At 44.1% G+C, this 16,302-nt stretch overlaps 1 protein-coding gene across 1 annotated transcript; it reads left to right on the forward strand.

Moving 5' to 3' along the window:
* Positions 1-9,529: 9,529 nt before the first annotated feature.
* Positions 9,530-15,085, forward strand: LOC125950015 (uncharacterized). The gene is made up of 2 exons (XM_049677572.1): positions 9,530-9,572; positions 10,811-15,085. Exon 2 carries the CDS (start codon positions 10,842-10,844, stop codon positions 14,823-14,825), a length of 3,984 nt encoding a protein of 1,327 aa, XP_049533529.1. The 5' UTR covers positions 9,530-9,572; positions 10,811-10,841; the 3' UTR covers positions 14,826-15,085.
* Positions 15,086-16,302: the final 1,217 nt, after the last annotated feature.

Here is a 16,302-nt window from a genome sequence, read left to right on the forward strand (position 1 = left end):
GGCAAAGAGGTGCTTGACTTCTAGCACTGAAGTACGGACAACTTGAACGTCGTTGGAGTATAGTAGGCGATCGTAGGTAAAGTTGGTGGTGGCTTGATAACAGCGAGCAAGGGTTGTAAATTTGTCTGCACTCGGCGCGGGTGGTGAGGCCTAACTTCAAAAGGTTATCGATTGTTTCTGATTCCTAGCCGTGCGACGATGCGGTACAGGCCGGTTTGCTTGAAACTCCTGAAGATTACATTTGATTTCAAAGTGTATGATGAACTGACTGGATGAAACCACAGCCACAGGTTGATGCGAAGATCAATCCTCGTCCACAATCGTGTTAAGTGAAACATGTAATCCTATTTGAATGTTCCGGCTCAGAGCGTAGGGTTGCCATTGTATGGTTGGCCCACAGAGTGAATCGTTGTGAAGCATTCTCGAAACGAATTAACATGACGGAATGGCTGTGCGTTGAAGTAGTAAACTATTGATACACAAAAGGTAATATGCTTTAGCAATATCTATTCGTAGTTTATCGGCTCAAACACAAAAGATTGGTGTGCATAAAAAGTTTTAGGATTGAATCGAGAAACCATTCAAGAAGTTCCAAAAGGGGCAACATTTTGAACGAAGCGCTATTAGTTATTATTGCAGAAGTAACGGTGGCTTCAAAGAGATATTTTTGAGCGGAATATATCAGTTTGTTGACGGATACCAGTGAAAATTTAAGACAAAAATTTAATAATCGATTCCTTCAAGCAGGCTAAACGAAGTTTGAGGGCTGAGAAATGCCGATATGGTCTTATTCCTCATACATTTGTACGTTGGAATTGAAACAAATAAATGGATAAATGATCACGAATTCGATTTCGATCCAACTATCAGCTAAAGGCGATCTTCACTTTAGCACAGATTTGTTCATTTTATTTTATTTTTTATTATTCATTTTATGGTTGTATACTATTAGCATTGCATCCTATCTAGAATGTAACCATAAAAAACGGCACATACAGTATTCTGGAAGCATGTTTGAAACCAAATCCGGTGCTCCGAAATTCACACGAATTGCTCGTGTTTCAAGAGGTCCGGCGATGCAGTCGCAGCGATTAATACATTTCAACAACACCTACAATTGCGCAATCGCCGCACTCGCACTCGGTGGCAGGGATCATGAAACGAGCGTGTGTAAAATGGGAAGTAATATTTTACTGGCTGCCGGGTAACAGGTAACAGTCTATCGTCACGGAATCAAAACCCATCGCCTACCGACCATGCGGCGGCTGCTTGCTGTTGCTTGCTGTTCGATCGATCGATCTATTTGCCCTCCGTTAATGAACTGCAGCTGTTGAAGTACGAATTCGTTCGGCTCACCTGAAAAGTTCCAAATTAAGAATTGGGCAACAGACAAATTACGCTCGATCGCTGCATGGTGAACTCTGTGAAGCCATCGATATTACCGCAAAATGTTTCGCGTGTTCGCTCAAACTTGTGTCGGTCTCCAATGACGGTGTACCACCGACGGTACCCGGGTTCGAGGGGGGTTGAATGAAAAGCCCATTTACGGAAGGCTGAACATGTTTCGGTGCTGTTTTGCACTCGAGAAACCCTGACACTGGCTTGTTTTTCCGAGGGGCGGCAGCACCAATTTGTTCGTTCATCTAAATGATCGTTAGCGAGCAATGGTGATGGTCATGAATTTCGACATTTGAAAATGGTTAACCGATGGAAAGCGGCGTTCGGCGCGGTTTTGGGCAACTTTGAAAAGGGCGCTTTCATCCCCCTCCACCAGAAATGTTGACCACAACCGGGCATGTAGCCTAACAAACTGACTTGTCCTGATCAGACCGAAGCACACGGAAGAACGCGCCCTTCAGAGGTTCTCTGTACCGCCAGAGCTATCTTGGTGCTTTCCAAATTTCCACTCCAATCGCAGTGTGCCTTGGGCAGGGCAGCGGCAGGCTTGCGTTCACCGCGCGGGAAGTGTTGCCAGATAACGAGAAGATATTCTGGGCGCGAAGTCCTACACGCGGCCAGCCGTCCCTGAGCCAGGAACGTAAGTCAATGGAAGAGAAGGAATGTTATATTTCGTTCGTTACTGGCGCTACATTATGAATAGAGGTTCAAATTTGAATATTTTTCTTTTTTTTTTAGAGAGAAATAGTATCACCACCGGCTGGTACTAGGTAATACTAAGGCCCACCACCACCACCTGGGCATTTATCGCACCCTGGGCACACGCAATCAGGTTTTGGCTGATTTGCTGGTGATTCAAAAAATAAAAACGGAAGCCAAATAAGAAATACATATTTTAAATATGTATGAGATTCACTTTGATTCACTTTCGGTTACGACGAATAGCGCCACACCGGGTTTCCACCGGATTTCGCGGGGTGAGATGTTCCGGTGAGCTGTGGTTTGTTCCAGGTTAGCCCATCACCGGCAATCGGGTTATATGTTTTGCACCCTTCGAACATCCTTCCCGTGACCTGTGGAGCGAGTGTGCGCGCGAGCCACGAATTAGTATTCCGGTCAGCCATTCGCGCAACCACGCGTTGGTATGCCCGCTGCCGGGAATTGATTGCGCACGTGGGGTACTCCGTTGTACCCCTCCCATCTCGGTACAACCCGATGCCTTGCTCCGCGTGTGTGTTTATTGTTCGTTTGCTTTCGTTACCACTCGGTGGTAATCGTTTTTTTCTTTTACAAAACGACATGACATGGTGGAGGCGCCACAGACAAACAGTAAACAGAGTAACCGAGTAGCGCCGTTCCTCCGTTGAGCCCAGCGTCCGGATTCTGGTATTAATTCGAGTTTTTTCTCTCCTTTAAACCTTTGTTCGGAGATTTGAAATCGTTTTCCTGCGGAATGTCTGGTGATTGACAAACCGAGGTTCCGTAGCCGTTTGCCACGTGTCCAGCTGCTGTCCGATTGCGGTTCAGACATGGAGAGATGTGAGCCAGCAGCAGCTTCGTTGCTTCGCATAATCAACGCTGGACTGCTAGTGAGATCGCCAAAGGAACCATCAAACTTGCGTTCGTCTTCCGTTTATGCGGCCACCAGCATCACCAGAATGCTCGTCCGCTTCTTGCTCCTCTTGGATACGAAATATTCAAATTCACATCCTCCCTTCTGCTTCCAATGAAGGGGCAGAGGACCACGGATCACCGCGACCGTGGGACTCCTCCGTACTGAATCCTGAAGGTCGTTTAAGGGGCGTTTGCACCGGAGCGTGTAATGTGTGCGCGTGCCAGCGCGCGTGTGTATGTGTATACTACCGGTGAAGGATGATAATGAGTGCGATGAGCCGATGTGCCGATGTGGAATGGTAGGATGCCGCTGTAGCAGCGGCACGACCTTGAGGAAACTCGAGAAGGTAACGGCTCCCTGCGACTTGCGAGCGTGAAAGGAGTATTCTCGGAACATCCGTACGGCGGAGTAGGAAACAACAAACCGGGAGCAAACAAAAACATTTGAGGCCCGGTATAATGAATGCTTTCGATGAACGGTAGCAGGACGATATTGAAAAGCGAAGATTATTCGGATTGAACAGCGCCACAAAACGGACGGCCAGATAATCTCGATCGTCCGGCCTCTGGCTATCAGGAACAGGGAGAAGAGCTGCCCAAGATTTCGATTCAATCCAAACCACTCAGCAGCAGCAGCAGCAGCAGCAGCAGCAGCAACAGCGAGAAGCACTTTCCGGCAACCGCTTAGCCTAGGAGGTACTTCGGCACAGGCACAGCACCACCGAGAGGGTGACCTTCTTCGCATTTGATAAGCAGATTTACCCTCCTAACTGGCACGGGTGGCACATTGCCATTATGCAAACATAAAGCATCCGGTATCGGGTAAAAAGGGAATGGTTCTCGAGTGATAAGCGTGTCGAAGCTCAGCCACGCTGTCTTCCATTAAACCGAGTGGTTCGGCTTTACCATTGACACTGTTAAACAAATACAGAGCGCAACTCATCATCACACCAAAAATGCTCGAGATTTGGAAAGCATAACCTTCAACGATCGGTGGATCGATCACTTGATAAGCCCGTAGAGTGCATTAATGCCGAGCAGTGAATCGATGATTCTAATCATCAATATCCTAAGCACCCCAAAAAAAAAAGGTCAGCCGGTGTCGATTCTGAAAGCAATTAATCGTCCACAATTAAGGCACCGATTGAACGGAAACCCCTAGCGGATTATCGCTATTGTTTCCTTTGCTTGGAGCGTTCGTTTCGTTTGGTGACCTTCTGGAGTGACCGCACTGCTTATACCTGGTGGATCGATTCTGGTCTTTCTGGTCTTTCGGGCTAGTTTTGGGTTCGTTCTAAGCGAAAACTGCTTACTCATTCACCTTCTCCTAGCGCCCTGCGGTGCTCCGGTATGCCACCCGCCAGCAGCTGCTTATGTGCATTTCTCGGATGTATTACTAAATGCTGGCCCACGGCCATGTTTTACGATCCCGGTTCTCTCTCTCTCTCTTCCGCGGCTGGGGGCGATAAACTGTGAGCTCGTGTTCCTTGGAGGGGTATACCATATAGGGATGCCGAGGGAAGGCAAAACATTTCCATTTTTGTTTTGGGGGCATTGGAAATCGCACCGTTTAAGCTACGACGAATGGCGGGAAACCGACAGGACCGGTGGAATGGAAGTGACAACTAATGGATATTGCGACCTGGGACACCAGAGAATGATGAGGAGGGAGAAAAAATCCCTTCATCCCCTGGTACGACCACCGTCGGACTTGACTTTGATTTGCTATTATGTTTAACAATAACGCTCTACCGTGTTTATGACGTCTTCCCCGTTTCGTCTGTTTTTGGAGAAAGTTTGCGGTGACAAGGAACTGGTATTAGGGATTCCCGAAGTTAGTGATAACTCCTTCAATAAAGTGCCCAGGAACATGTTCATTAGGGACAATTTTAGGTCCCAGCGTCGTTCAAATACTTGGCCTGCCTTGGATCCATTCCATCTAGCGCGTTCCCTAGCAACGGATTATCCTTCTTCCATAATTACTATCGATCTTTCTGTGCTACCATCCGAGTAGCTGGGCGTCTCCGAAGATTTTGCTCCACCTTTTCACTCTCTCTGGAAAACTACTCCTGGAAGATGGTAGCTATATGGTGGGTTCGGTTTATGACCAGCCTGCCTGTTGGAGAAAAGTGAATCCATCGAGCCCGGAAGGAGTATCTTCAAAATCAATATCCAACATAAAGATGATGCTGAGGGCTGGCAATGTGTATTTGGTTGGAATGTATGATGGAATTATGTTTACATAAATATGATTGCATTCAGTACTGCTCGTGATGATGAGAAATGATTGCACACTGGCAGGAATATTGGTTTCCAAAAGGAATCCTCACCAGTTCACCTGTAGCGACCCTAAAACCGAGTTTCCCATCTGGCATGGGAATTTACCCTCTACCTGATAACAACGAGCAGAATACAGCGGGAAAACCTCGTGGAGGACAAAACAACATAGCAGCACCCGATTGCCAGATTGAGATTGAGATTGCCATAGCAGCATCGGACCGAGGGAAGGGAGCGTAATGCACTACCCGCGACTAATAAAGCGCCATCGGACCGAGGGAAAGGATCGACAAAGAGCTACCCGCGTGTAAAACAGGTTTCGGACAACGTCGCGACAACATCCGGGGGTAGATTATCGGTTAACAGGAAGGAGGAACGAAAAACATAAGTATGCAAGAGACGACAGAATTCATTTCATTTTGTTCGTGGAGAGTCGGTAGTCGGTGATAGTTCTAGAGAGATCGGTCGTGCTGTCTGGATTTGAAGATCTGTCGGTATTAAAGGTAGTTGAGCATCGGTCGTTGCAATCAGGATTAGAAATTAGTTCTAAGAAAAGTACGGTTGAGCATCGTTCGTTGAGGCCAGCGTTAAATATTAGTCCGTGAAAAAGGGGAGGATTGGTCGTTGAAATCAGCGTTAAGTATTAGTCCGTGAATAAGTAAAATTGAGAATTCTTATAAATTGGGTGTTAAAGATAAAGCCCAGGAATTCATTGTGTTCAAAGTAGGGTATGTGCAGCTTCCGAAACAAACAGTTTCTCTACACACCGTTGAGCCTGTGTAAAGGAAACGTAAAGTGCTGGTGGCACACCTTGCAACCGACACTATTTACACAAATCTTCTTTGGTTCGAGACAGGAAAGTTCGACCGGACCGAGTGCCAGATAAACAGGAGCAATATATTTCCCCTTCGGCAGTAATACAGCAACACAAAGCGGTCGCCGTTGGCTCATGCATGTCGCATTGGGATCGGCCATTGCATTACATTAGACATGCTGCTTGAAGGTTGGAAGTGAAAAAAACACACAGATGGAGACGCATGGTATGGCATGCCATTCATGCCATTGTTTGACCGAGAAGCGCACCTTCCACGGTGAATGTTTCACTTCAACAAAGGTGGTTGAGGGCTCAACTTGAACCTTGTTTCAGGGGCACAAAGTTCCATGTTGAATCCGCTTCCAGTCTCGCAGCGCATCATGTCAGAACGATGATTATGCTCATCTCCTCATGACGCTCACGGCGCGGAAAGTGAAATTGAATGAGGCGTGCAAATGACGGGTGCGATTGTTTGATGAGGCCTTTTTGGGAAATGAGCGTCAACGGTGGTGAACACGCAGCGATAACGCATATAACGCGGACGGTGGCGGCACCGGCCACCGCCACTCACATCCCAGAACCATGCGTGTGAGTGTGTGTGTGTGTGTGCCGAGGGTTAATGGTTGTTTCGCTTTGTTTCGGTGCCTATCATGAGCCTGAGCTTTTGTTTCACCGTCTGGCATCTCATTTGGTAGAGTGTTTCCGCCGGCATTACCATGTTCGCATCGGCATCAACAACAGCAGCAGCAGCAGCATCAGTAGAATATTATGCTGTTCGTGGAAATTCTGACAGTATAGGAAGGTCAAAAAAACACTACCTCCATTACCACGGTTGATGGAACGATGTTTTTGCTTTTGCTGCTTGCCACTCCGTGCGAGACTTCATACTCCTTGCCAGCTGCTCGAAAGTCCACGAAAGTGGGCCACACGCAACTAACAAACTTCCCGTCAACCGTCAAGTCGAAGTCAATCAAAAACGAGTGAAAAGTTGAAGCCGAAAAACCGGTGAATCATTTTCGGCGGAGGGGAAAAACGTAACCATCGGTTTCGGCTCTTCCCAAAGAACGGTTTATGATTCATCGCGTAGAATTTGCATCCTTCCCGTAATTAACATAATTGCGGGACCTTCATTTACAGTATAAACAGCAACAAACGAAGCACTACTCCGGCATCTGTTGCTGTCGCTCACAAGCGGGGCTGCAGCTCAACATATCAAGAGCAGTAAGTTCTGCACGTTCGCGGCACCAGAATGTTAACGGTTCTGCACAGCTGCACCTACTCGCGGTGCAGTAGCATCCCGCGCAACAAACGCGGATGGTAGAGTAAGAACACAGAATAGATGATGTGCCTCGAGTGCCTTCCGCAGGCTTGAGCAAACACGGTAGCACCGCATACCGAACCGCTTGCTGAAGGGGAGCAGTTCTAGCGGGCAGACTCCGGGATGTACTCGTGTGTTTTCATTTTATTGCTCCATAATGTTGGTAATGAAAAGTGGAGCCGTTTGTTGTGCTGATCTGATTAGTGGTACGCAAGTGGGCTGCATCGATCACTATCCCATCGTGGAAGCTCATCGTGGAAATCGCTTCCACTAATGCGAAAATGTCTGTAATGATCGCAGTTTCAGGGAGATTCATATGATTCACTGAAAATATCAGCTGGCAAACAGCTGTTTCGTTAGAAAGAGAGCGAGATAGTGAGCGAGAGAGAAAGTTGAAACAAAGTGCCTTTTGTGAAACGTGTTAATTGTTTATCAAAAATGCTAATAATGGCTGAAAAGTGGATTTGTGACATGATTGTCGTGGCTCAATCCCGATTCCTCCGCCATTTGCCAACTCACTTCAGTAGGCGTGTAAGTGAAATGTTTGTCTTCAAGCTGTCACGACATCAATCGCTTCCTTACCACCAGCAAACGGAACGGAAACACATGCAAGTGAAACTCCTCATCACCATCATCATCATCATCATCCTCATCCTCATCAGGATGTCCTTAATTCCCAAAAGCATTCCGCGCACTTTAGTAGGCACTCCGGGAGACAGCGGAGAATGACAGAGAGCGTGTGAGAACAAACACACTCATTCACACACAAACACATACGCAGTACACACGACCCAAATCCCTGGTTAACATCCATTAAGGATCCTTCGGTTCGGGGCCCCTTAATCCATGCCGCACGTAGATTCCAATCGCGTTCCGCACTGGCTTCGGAAGCCAAAAAGAGGACAAAGCATGAGCCGAAGCCTAGCGCTTAGTACAGTGAACGAAAGGGAGAGTGTGTATTGGTCGTGTACTAGCTCTTATTGGCGTGCTTGTGTGTAACCCTTAGGCTCATGCAGCTATTCCACGGAGGCCCCGGTTCCCAAATGCGTCCGTTACAAGCACAGTAGCGCACGACACCGAAGGGCATTGACGAATTTGATGTCCTTTTTTTCAGCGAAACACAAACTCGCGCATTCGTGGCGAATTCCAGTCAAGCTGCTGATGAACGTGGGGCAAGCGAACTCAACAGCTTAGACAGTTTTGTGCCGAATGAAACGTTGAGGTGTGAATATGATGGATGATTGACGATAGCGGAGCAGTTTTCGATTGTGTGACATCGCGCTAGCCGCTTGGCTAAACTTCAAATGAAACGCGATACATTTTTGTGGCACTCTTTCAGGTGCCATACCTTCAATGTACTGTTGAAGTTCGCGGATAGGTGATACGGTGGAACAGTAGCGAACCGAGTGGCAGGTTGCAATCCATCTTACATCTTTTTGTTTTTACTGCTAGTTTCGGATTTGGCACCGTTTAATGATGATGCTCCTCTGGAAATATTTGAAAATTAGGTCTTTAACATTCCCTGTTAAATACTTTATTCTACTCTTCCTTCCTATTTTACTTATTACTGTTTTGAAATTCAATTTTCATTTCTTTTCCTATTCTCAACTTGTTGAATCATGAGTTTCACATTCACTACCTCTACGTTTCCACTATTAACTAATTATTTATTTGGATATTAATTTAGGAGTTCTCATAGTAAGTAATTTCTATTAGAAGCTTCAACATTCTGTCATCATACAAGCATATTTGAGATTATTCGAGAAAAAATCGATTGCCGTACGATTTTTGTAGTGTACGGCAGTACGCATAAAAATAACGGTATAAATAATTGCAAATGATTTAATTAAAGTAATTCTTTCAAACTATTAGGCATCTACGTTTTTGTCCCTATTTAACAAGCGCTGGCAGCGTTGTGCAGTCGAAAAGTAAACAACGCCTCAAACGATCACAGATGCAAGAGATCGCGAGATCATTTGGCGCATAGCGAAGTCACCTCGCGAACCGGTCACGCCACGCGATCACGAACACCAGTGTACTAAGTCAGCAACTCGCGAGTGTGACAGTTCACAATCAACGCATTTACAGCGCACTTCAGCACAATTGGGAGTATTTTTCAGCTCTAAGCTTCGAAATTGGCATCGGAACTTGGTAAGCGATGTGATAACGGATGGTATAGTTCGATAGGTAGTAGTTGAAGATGCTTTACATCCCGTATTAAAGATACGAGGCAGCTTACGATCAAGCATCTTTTCGATGTGTTATTCTTAGACGAGATGACTCAGAGAACAATCGCATGATAGAGCTCTACAGCAAATACAGTGATAGACTTTCATTTAATGGCACCTAAATGTTCTACGTTAATAGAACAGTAATTAGTTCAACTCAAAAATATTTATTCATGTTATCAAAGTGTAACTGTATTATTTTCAGCATGGCTAGTATACATGTAAAATATTATTCAAAGATGTGATATGCTACAGATACTACTGTGTCCAAAAAAATTAGGTGACATAAGATATATTTTGAAAGTTCCTCAATTTTTCTTCCAAATAAATTTTTTTGCCTTCAAAGTAATCCCCCCAGACACAATGCACAATGTAATGCGACGAATTTTCCAGTTCTCGAAACACGTGAAAAAGCCGTCTTTAGGAATGGCCTTCAGTACCTTCTTCGCAGCGGCTTGAATCTGTTGTATCGTGGAAAAACAGTGTCCCCGGAACGAAATTTTAGGCTTATCGAATAGCCATTAGCCACATGTAACCAAATCAGGCACATATGGTGGTTGTGGAACGATATGACTGGAATTTTTGACGAAAGAGTCAAGAAAAACCAACGCAGTGTGAGATGGTGCATTATCGTGATCGGGCGCTGACTCGCTTGAAATAAATTTTCTGGATACACTTTTGAAAGTTACAGTTGTTATTGTGAATAACTTTCTATTTGTTTGATTTCAGCGCAAATGAATTCAGATATGTAAAAGGAAGAACAGGAAAGGCTTACGCAAAACAATGACAATTTGAAAGTAAATTTAGAATGGCAATTAAGTTTTAGTCCGTCCACTCAAGACTATTAAACTAAAATTGCTTTGTAAAAACACCAAACGTTTTAGAAACCCTTGAAAACCTACATTATTTAGCCTCTTCCGTTTAGTTGAGTATTCCAACAATTTTATTTCGAAACGACGACGCCAAAAAATAGTTTTTCAAAAGAGACGCTTAACAAATATGACATGACCATGACAAAATATCATGTTTATCATGATTATTATAGAAAATAAGTTCTGCCCTTATTCGTGCTATAAAGAATGATATGTGTCATAACCATAACCATTGATATTTTTTATAATATGTTATCAAAAATTAACTATAAACCGTGTCTTACCAAAGGATCAACAATAGTTTCTGAAGAGCTTCAAACATGAGTGCTTCAACGAGTAAAACGACTACCTCGAAAGCAGTCAAGTCCAGCAGAGCCGCACAAGCCAAGCCACCTCCTAGCACTCTCCACGGAACCGATTATCAACTCAAGATTACGCTATGGATTCTGCTGATCGCGAAACAAAATATGTCCAACCGCAAGTACAGCAAATGCTCAATCACCGCCGAAGATCCGCTGGGAGGAAAATTCGATGATACGGTGCTGCACTTCCAATTGCCGGACGGCCGTGACCAAGCGCTCTACATTCAAGCTAAACACAAACATGATACTGCATACCGTATTACGAGTGGTGATTTGCTTTCAGCATCGGATAGTGCATTTTCCGTGATGAAGTACTTTAAATCATTTTGTGCACTGCATCACAATGGGAGGACAGACGGTGCAAGATTCGTGGTGTGCACCAACGCTGGCGTATCGCAGGATGTAATGCAAGTTTTGGAGAAGGTTGTACATGCATCGACCGATGACATCACTACCATTTTCTATCGTGTTGGTGCAAACATTTATCGATTTCATAAAGAGCAGCTTCGTAATATCGATCCATTTAAAAGCTTCCTTGCCGATGTAACGATCGACAGTGGTACATCAGATCTTCTCGATCAATTCTTCGAACAGTTTCTGTTAATATGTAACGTGAAAGGAACCGTGATTAACAACGATATCATCGAGCTATGGCGCTGCTTGGACGTTTCAAGTAATTCGTTGTTTACGCAACAGATGGGATTGATTGAACAAGCGATCGCGCTAGATCATTTATCGAGCGTTGCATGGACGATGACCAAATTTTCGAAAACCAAATCACAAACTGACATCGAGCATATCTGCCAAGCGATCGTACGTAATTTATGTTTTCTACAACTAAAAGGAGCCACTAGCATCTTCTGTAAGAGCTTTGAAAATAGTGATGTGAGTATCAAAAGTGAGGCTTTGAAGCAATCGAAGGCATATAGGGCATGTTTGGCAGGAGGAGTACATGAATATTGCGCCATGCTCGATACAGAAGTAAGCTGCAACATCATTCTTCAAATAGTGCAGTTGGTTGAGTGTGAATATATTTTCACTAATTCAAAAACCTATTTAGAGTTAGCATGTGTGATAAAGGATATGTTTTGCTCTCTAGAATGTCATCTGGTCTTAGTTATTGTTTGCGAAAAGGATATCGAATTCATAACAAGAAGCGTCGAAGAGTTTTTTAAAGACAGTGCAACAATATCTAGAAAAACGGTTATCCTTATTACACCGAGTGAAGGACGAAATATCACGGCGGAAGAATATCACGTATGCGATCTCAACGATCAAGCACAGCAGAGACTCTTTGAAAACTACTCGCAAATGAAGTTATTTTACGCTCACGTCTCATTAGAAAACCTGGTAAATCGAGATAAGGATAATTTAGGATTTATTGTTAGGCTGATCAAGATAGGAGAAACAGAAAAATCCAAGACTCATCCGGCTGTAGAGAGTTTTGAGAAAATAAAAACAATTTACATAAATCGAAGCTGGGAGATATCCGAGACCATTGATCATGACAAATATTCATGGTCCACGGGGTATTTCCTTTGGGCTACCTCTCCACCAACATCGGTTATACGTGTGACAGACCCACAGAGATTCGATAAACTAAAGCTACTTGCATTGGTAATGGGGATGACACAAGGTGGCAATCGTGATACCTATAATAACGTCATACAGCAAGCTGCCAAACCCGCCTATACACTACCTCCTGGCATGGACATTTCCCATAGGGTGCACATATTCTTGGACGAAGCTGGATTCGGAAAGACCACGTACATGACCTGGGTGGCCTGGTACTTCGTCAACCACCGACAGTCAAGTTGGGTTATTCGGCTCAACGCGATCGAATATTCATTCGATTTTAGGCAAATCCTGAATGATTACGGTCCCGTATCAGATAGCAATACGGCAGTCAGAGTGCTTTTCCAGCTCATATATTTGGCACTGTCTATACCGAACCTCACTACTAAAACTATGGAGCAAACAGATACTGAGAGAAGGAAAGCCAAACGATGGGCCGAATGTTTAACTTTGTCTGAGGGTAAAGTCGTGGTGAACGGTACCAGGGATGACACCGTTGAACAACAGATCGCACTGAGGGTTTTTAGAGAGAAGTTCAACAAAAAGGAAATAGTGCTACTACTCGATGGTTTTGACGAGATTGCTCCACACTACAAACAAGTGGTATTGAATCTCTTCTCGCACTTCGCTCAATTTGAAGGAATCCATAGACTGTACTTCACGAGTCGTCCGTACAACTTCATAGATGAACTAAAGGATGCATTGAAAGTCACTAACATCTATAGAATTGATCCTTTTTCCACCGAGAATCTGTATGAGTTTCTGCATAGACATCTAACCAGCAAAATCCAAGGGTATATAAACTGCTGCTTAGGTATTGAGCGCTATTACTTGTGGCAAATAATAGTTGAAATTCTTGGAAACATTCTTGGCCAGTTGTGTGTTATTCCATTGTTCTTAAAAATGGCGTTAGATATACTAACACCGCGTTTGGAGAAAACAATCAGCTTTGAGAATCGAGCTATTTTACCTACATTCTTTCAAGAACTACCATCTAAGTATGGTAGATCTCGAATTCTAGAAGAATTTGTAAATCTAAAGCTGGATATTTCAAACTACGACAAGTTTGGAGCCTCCGATACCGCAGCCTTCGTAGCTCAGAGGCAAATGGATGCGAAGCTACTGAATGAATTGAAAAAAAACGACCTATCACTGCTAGCGATTTATACCATAATTCCTTCCGACTATCAACTGATGACGCGGCGAGAGCAGGAAAAATGCGAACAGATTCTGAAGAAAATTGAAGAAGGAAGTGAAAAATCCGGTATCATCGATGGTGTTCAAGGCGGAGTACCAGTATTCATTCACCGAATGTTTGCCGAATACTTTGCAGCGTTCTGGCTTTTCGAAAATAGAGACCGTCATGAAGTGAAGCTGTTTTTCAAATCAAAATACTATTGGGGGTTTCTAAGCATCCCAGTAAGGAAGCTATTTGATGAGATCGCTATCCGAGACGACGATGGCACCGATAGTCCAGCGCATCTTGCAATCATTCTAAATGATGAAACTGATTTGGAGAAAGTATTGAAAAAAAATGTAAATCGAACGGATGCGATAGGACGAACACTGTTGCATCTGAGCGTACAGTACCATAACAAGATGGGACGCAGCCGACATGAATTCTGGCCGATGTGCCTGGAGGCGCACCCACAGGAGATGCAAGATCAGAGAGAACCTCTTTTCATCGATGCAAAAGATGACCTTCTGCATTGGAGTGCGTTGGACTACGCATTTTGCATCGGCAACTGGAGGGCGATTAAATATCTGCTAAACAAGAATGCCTCTATAAATGCCACAGCATTATCGGAGCAATTACAAAGATGTGATCCGTGCGATGCATACGAGACACTTGCGCGATATGACACGTATCTGATGGACTTCGTATATGACATCGACGAACATAAGCCTCTATTCCCTCATAGTGCAAGTCAGATTGAAACCATGCGTACGGTTTGTAATATCATAGTTACTAACATAAAAAACAATCATAGCGAATGGTTTGAAGCAAACAAAACCAAACTACTGTTGAAGTGCGCCAAAACTGATTCGGTAATACTGCTTCGCAGTCTGTTGGAATTAGATACTGAGCTTTTCACTACTTTTAATCAAACCTCAATCATTAGAGAAGCACTCAACGAGTGCTCTTTCCATGTTCTTGGTTTCCTAATTCATGACCGTAACATTGATATTTCGGGAGTGATCGAGGCGGATCACGTGCACAACCTGCTAAAGTGCTGTGCCCAAAATGGATATGAAAAATGGTTTACCTACTTTCTCAATTTCTGTAGCTTCCTATTAAACGTATTGGGGCGTACGCGTTGGGATTCGAGAATGCTAGAGCTACTGTTCGGTTCGAAAAAGTACTAGTACGTATCAAAGGTCTGAAAGGTCTGAAAGGTCTGAACCAAAACCGTGTATCGAGTTCCTTGGATTTGAAGAATAAATAAGTAATATATGTATATTGCATACCGTTAGAATTCTGCATGCGGTAGAGTAAGAGAAGTTAGTATCAGCATAATAATTTTATTGTTATTTTGTTTTTTGATATCTACCCGTAAAACAATATTTATTCATTTTATAATTTCATTTTGTTCATTGCAATAAATATATTCAGTGTATTCAATATAGTTAATCGAGTCAAATCATTTTTTCGTTATACATTTTCTCATATTTATTGAGTGAATATTTATGGAGAGTTCAACTAAATACTTAGTAGTAAAACATATAACACAGAAAGAAACCAACATTTTAAGAACCTTTTTAGCGACCGCTAGACGAGAGTGCGATGTCAAAAACCAAACTTTTTTTTTCGCGGCCACCAATTTCACTAAACCAATTTATATGAATGGTGTGCCATCGTGTAGCAAGCGCTTTTCTGGATACTGGTAAAAAATGGGAGGATCTGCTCCAGGCACTAATGATATTTTAGTTGCCATCGCCAAACCATGCAATTGGTACTTCGGAGCCCCCCGTATACGAAAGACACCGAAATCCACCCAACCGGTGAGCGATGCAGTTTGCTCATGTCTTGTTATGATCCTTCCATGTTTGCCATTAAAAAAAAAAGGAAATACATGCCTAACCCCTAGCACGTTTACCGAGAATGGGTTCACAAGGATCGATTACGGTTATACTAGCCATGTTTGCTAATGTTCGCTGGACAAGGTTTTGCAAAAAAAAATAAAACAAAAAAACCGAAACCGATTTTCCATATTTCTCTGGCCGGAACAAACGAACCCCTCAACGGAACCTAAGCGAATCTGGACCACGGTTGTTCCTTTTTTTTCTCAAAGCAAGATAACCTATCGAATCATAACAACGGAATAAACAAAGGGTAGAGCATTGTACCATTGCGGGACATTCAGACCAACAGCAGCAGAATCCTTTTATTTTGTCTTCGTAGCCCTTAGCTTCGAGAAATGGGACATGGGCACTGGGACTGTTGATGCTGGAACCCAATTCTCCGTCGGACGTGGTGACAAATTAGGCACGACACAACAACGATAGGCCACTAGTGCAGAGTAGTGCTGTTGCAGAAGATGCCCTTTGGCCAGCGTCACACACGCTTTAATGCGCCTGTCATGCCTCATCAACTTGCGGTGCACGCGGTTGATGATTTATGACCGCTGACCGCCGATCCCAAATCCAGAAGCATCATCACACCGCAACCCTGGACAGCCATACCGGACCATTACGTATCCTTGCTGTGGTGCTGTTCGTGTTCCATTGCCATCGGTTACACACACACACACCAGAGTCGGTTGAAAATCGTGGCTAGCAAACGTCAACGATCTGGAGGTGAAGGTGATGGCACGGATTTACGATTCCACTGCAGTCTGCCCAG

This window comes from Anopheles darlingi, chromosome 2 (genome assembly GCF_943734745.1).
Source record: "Anopheles darlingi chromosome 2, idAnoDarlMG_H_01, whole genome shotgun sequence".
In the NCBI taxonomy this organism is placed as follows: domain Eukaryota; kingdom Metazoa; phylum Arthropoda; class Insecta; order Diptera; family Culicidae; genus Anopheles; species Anopheles darlingi.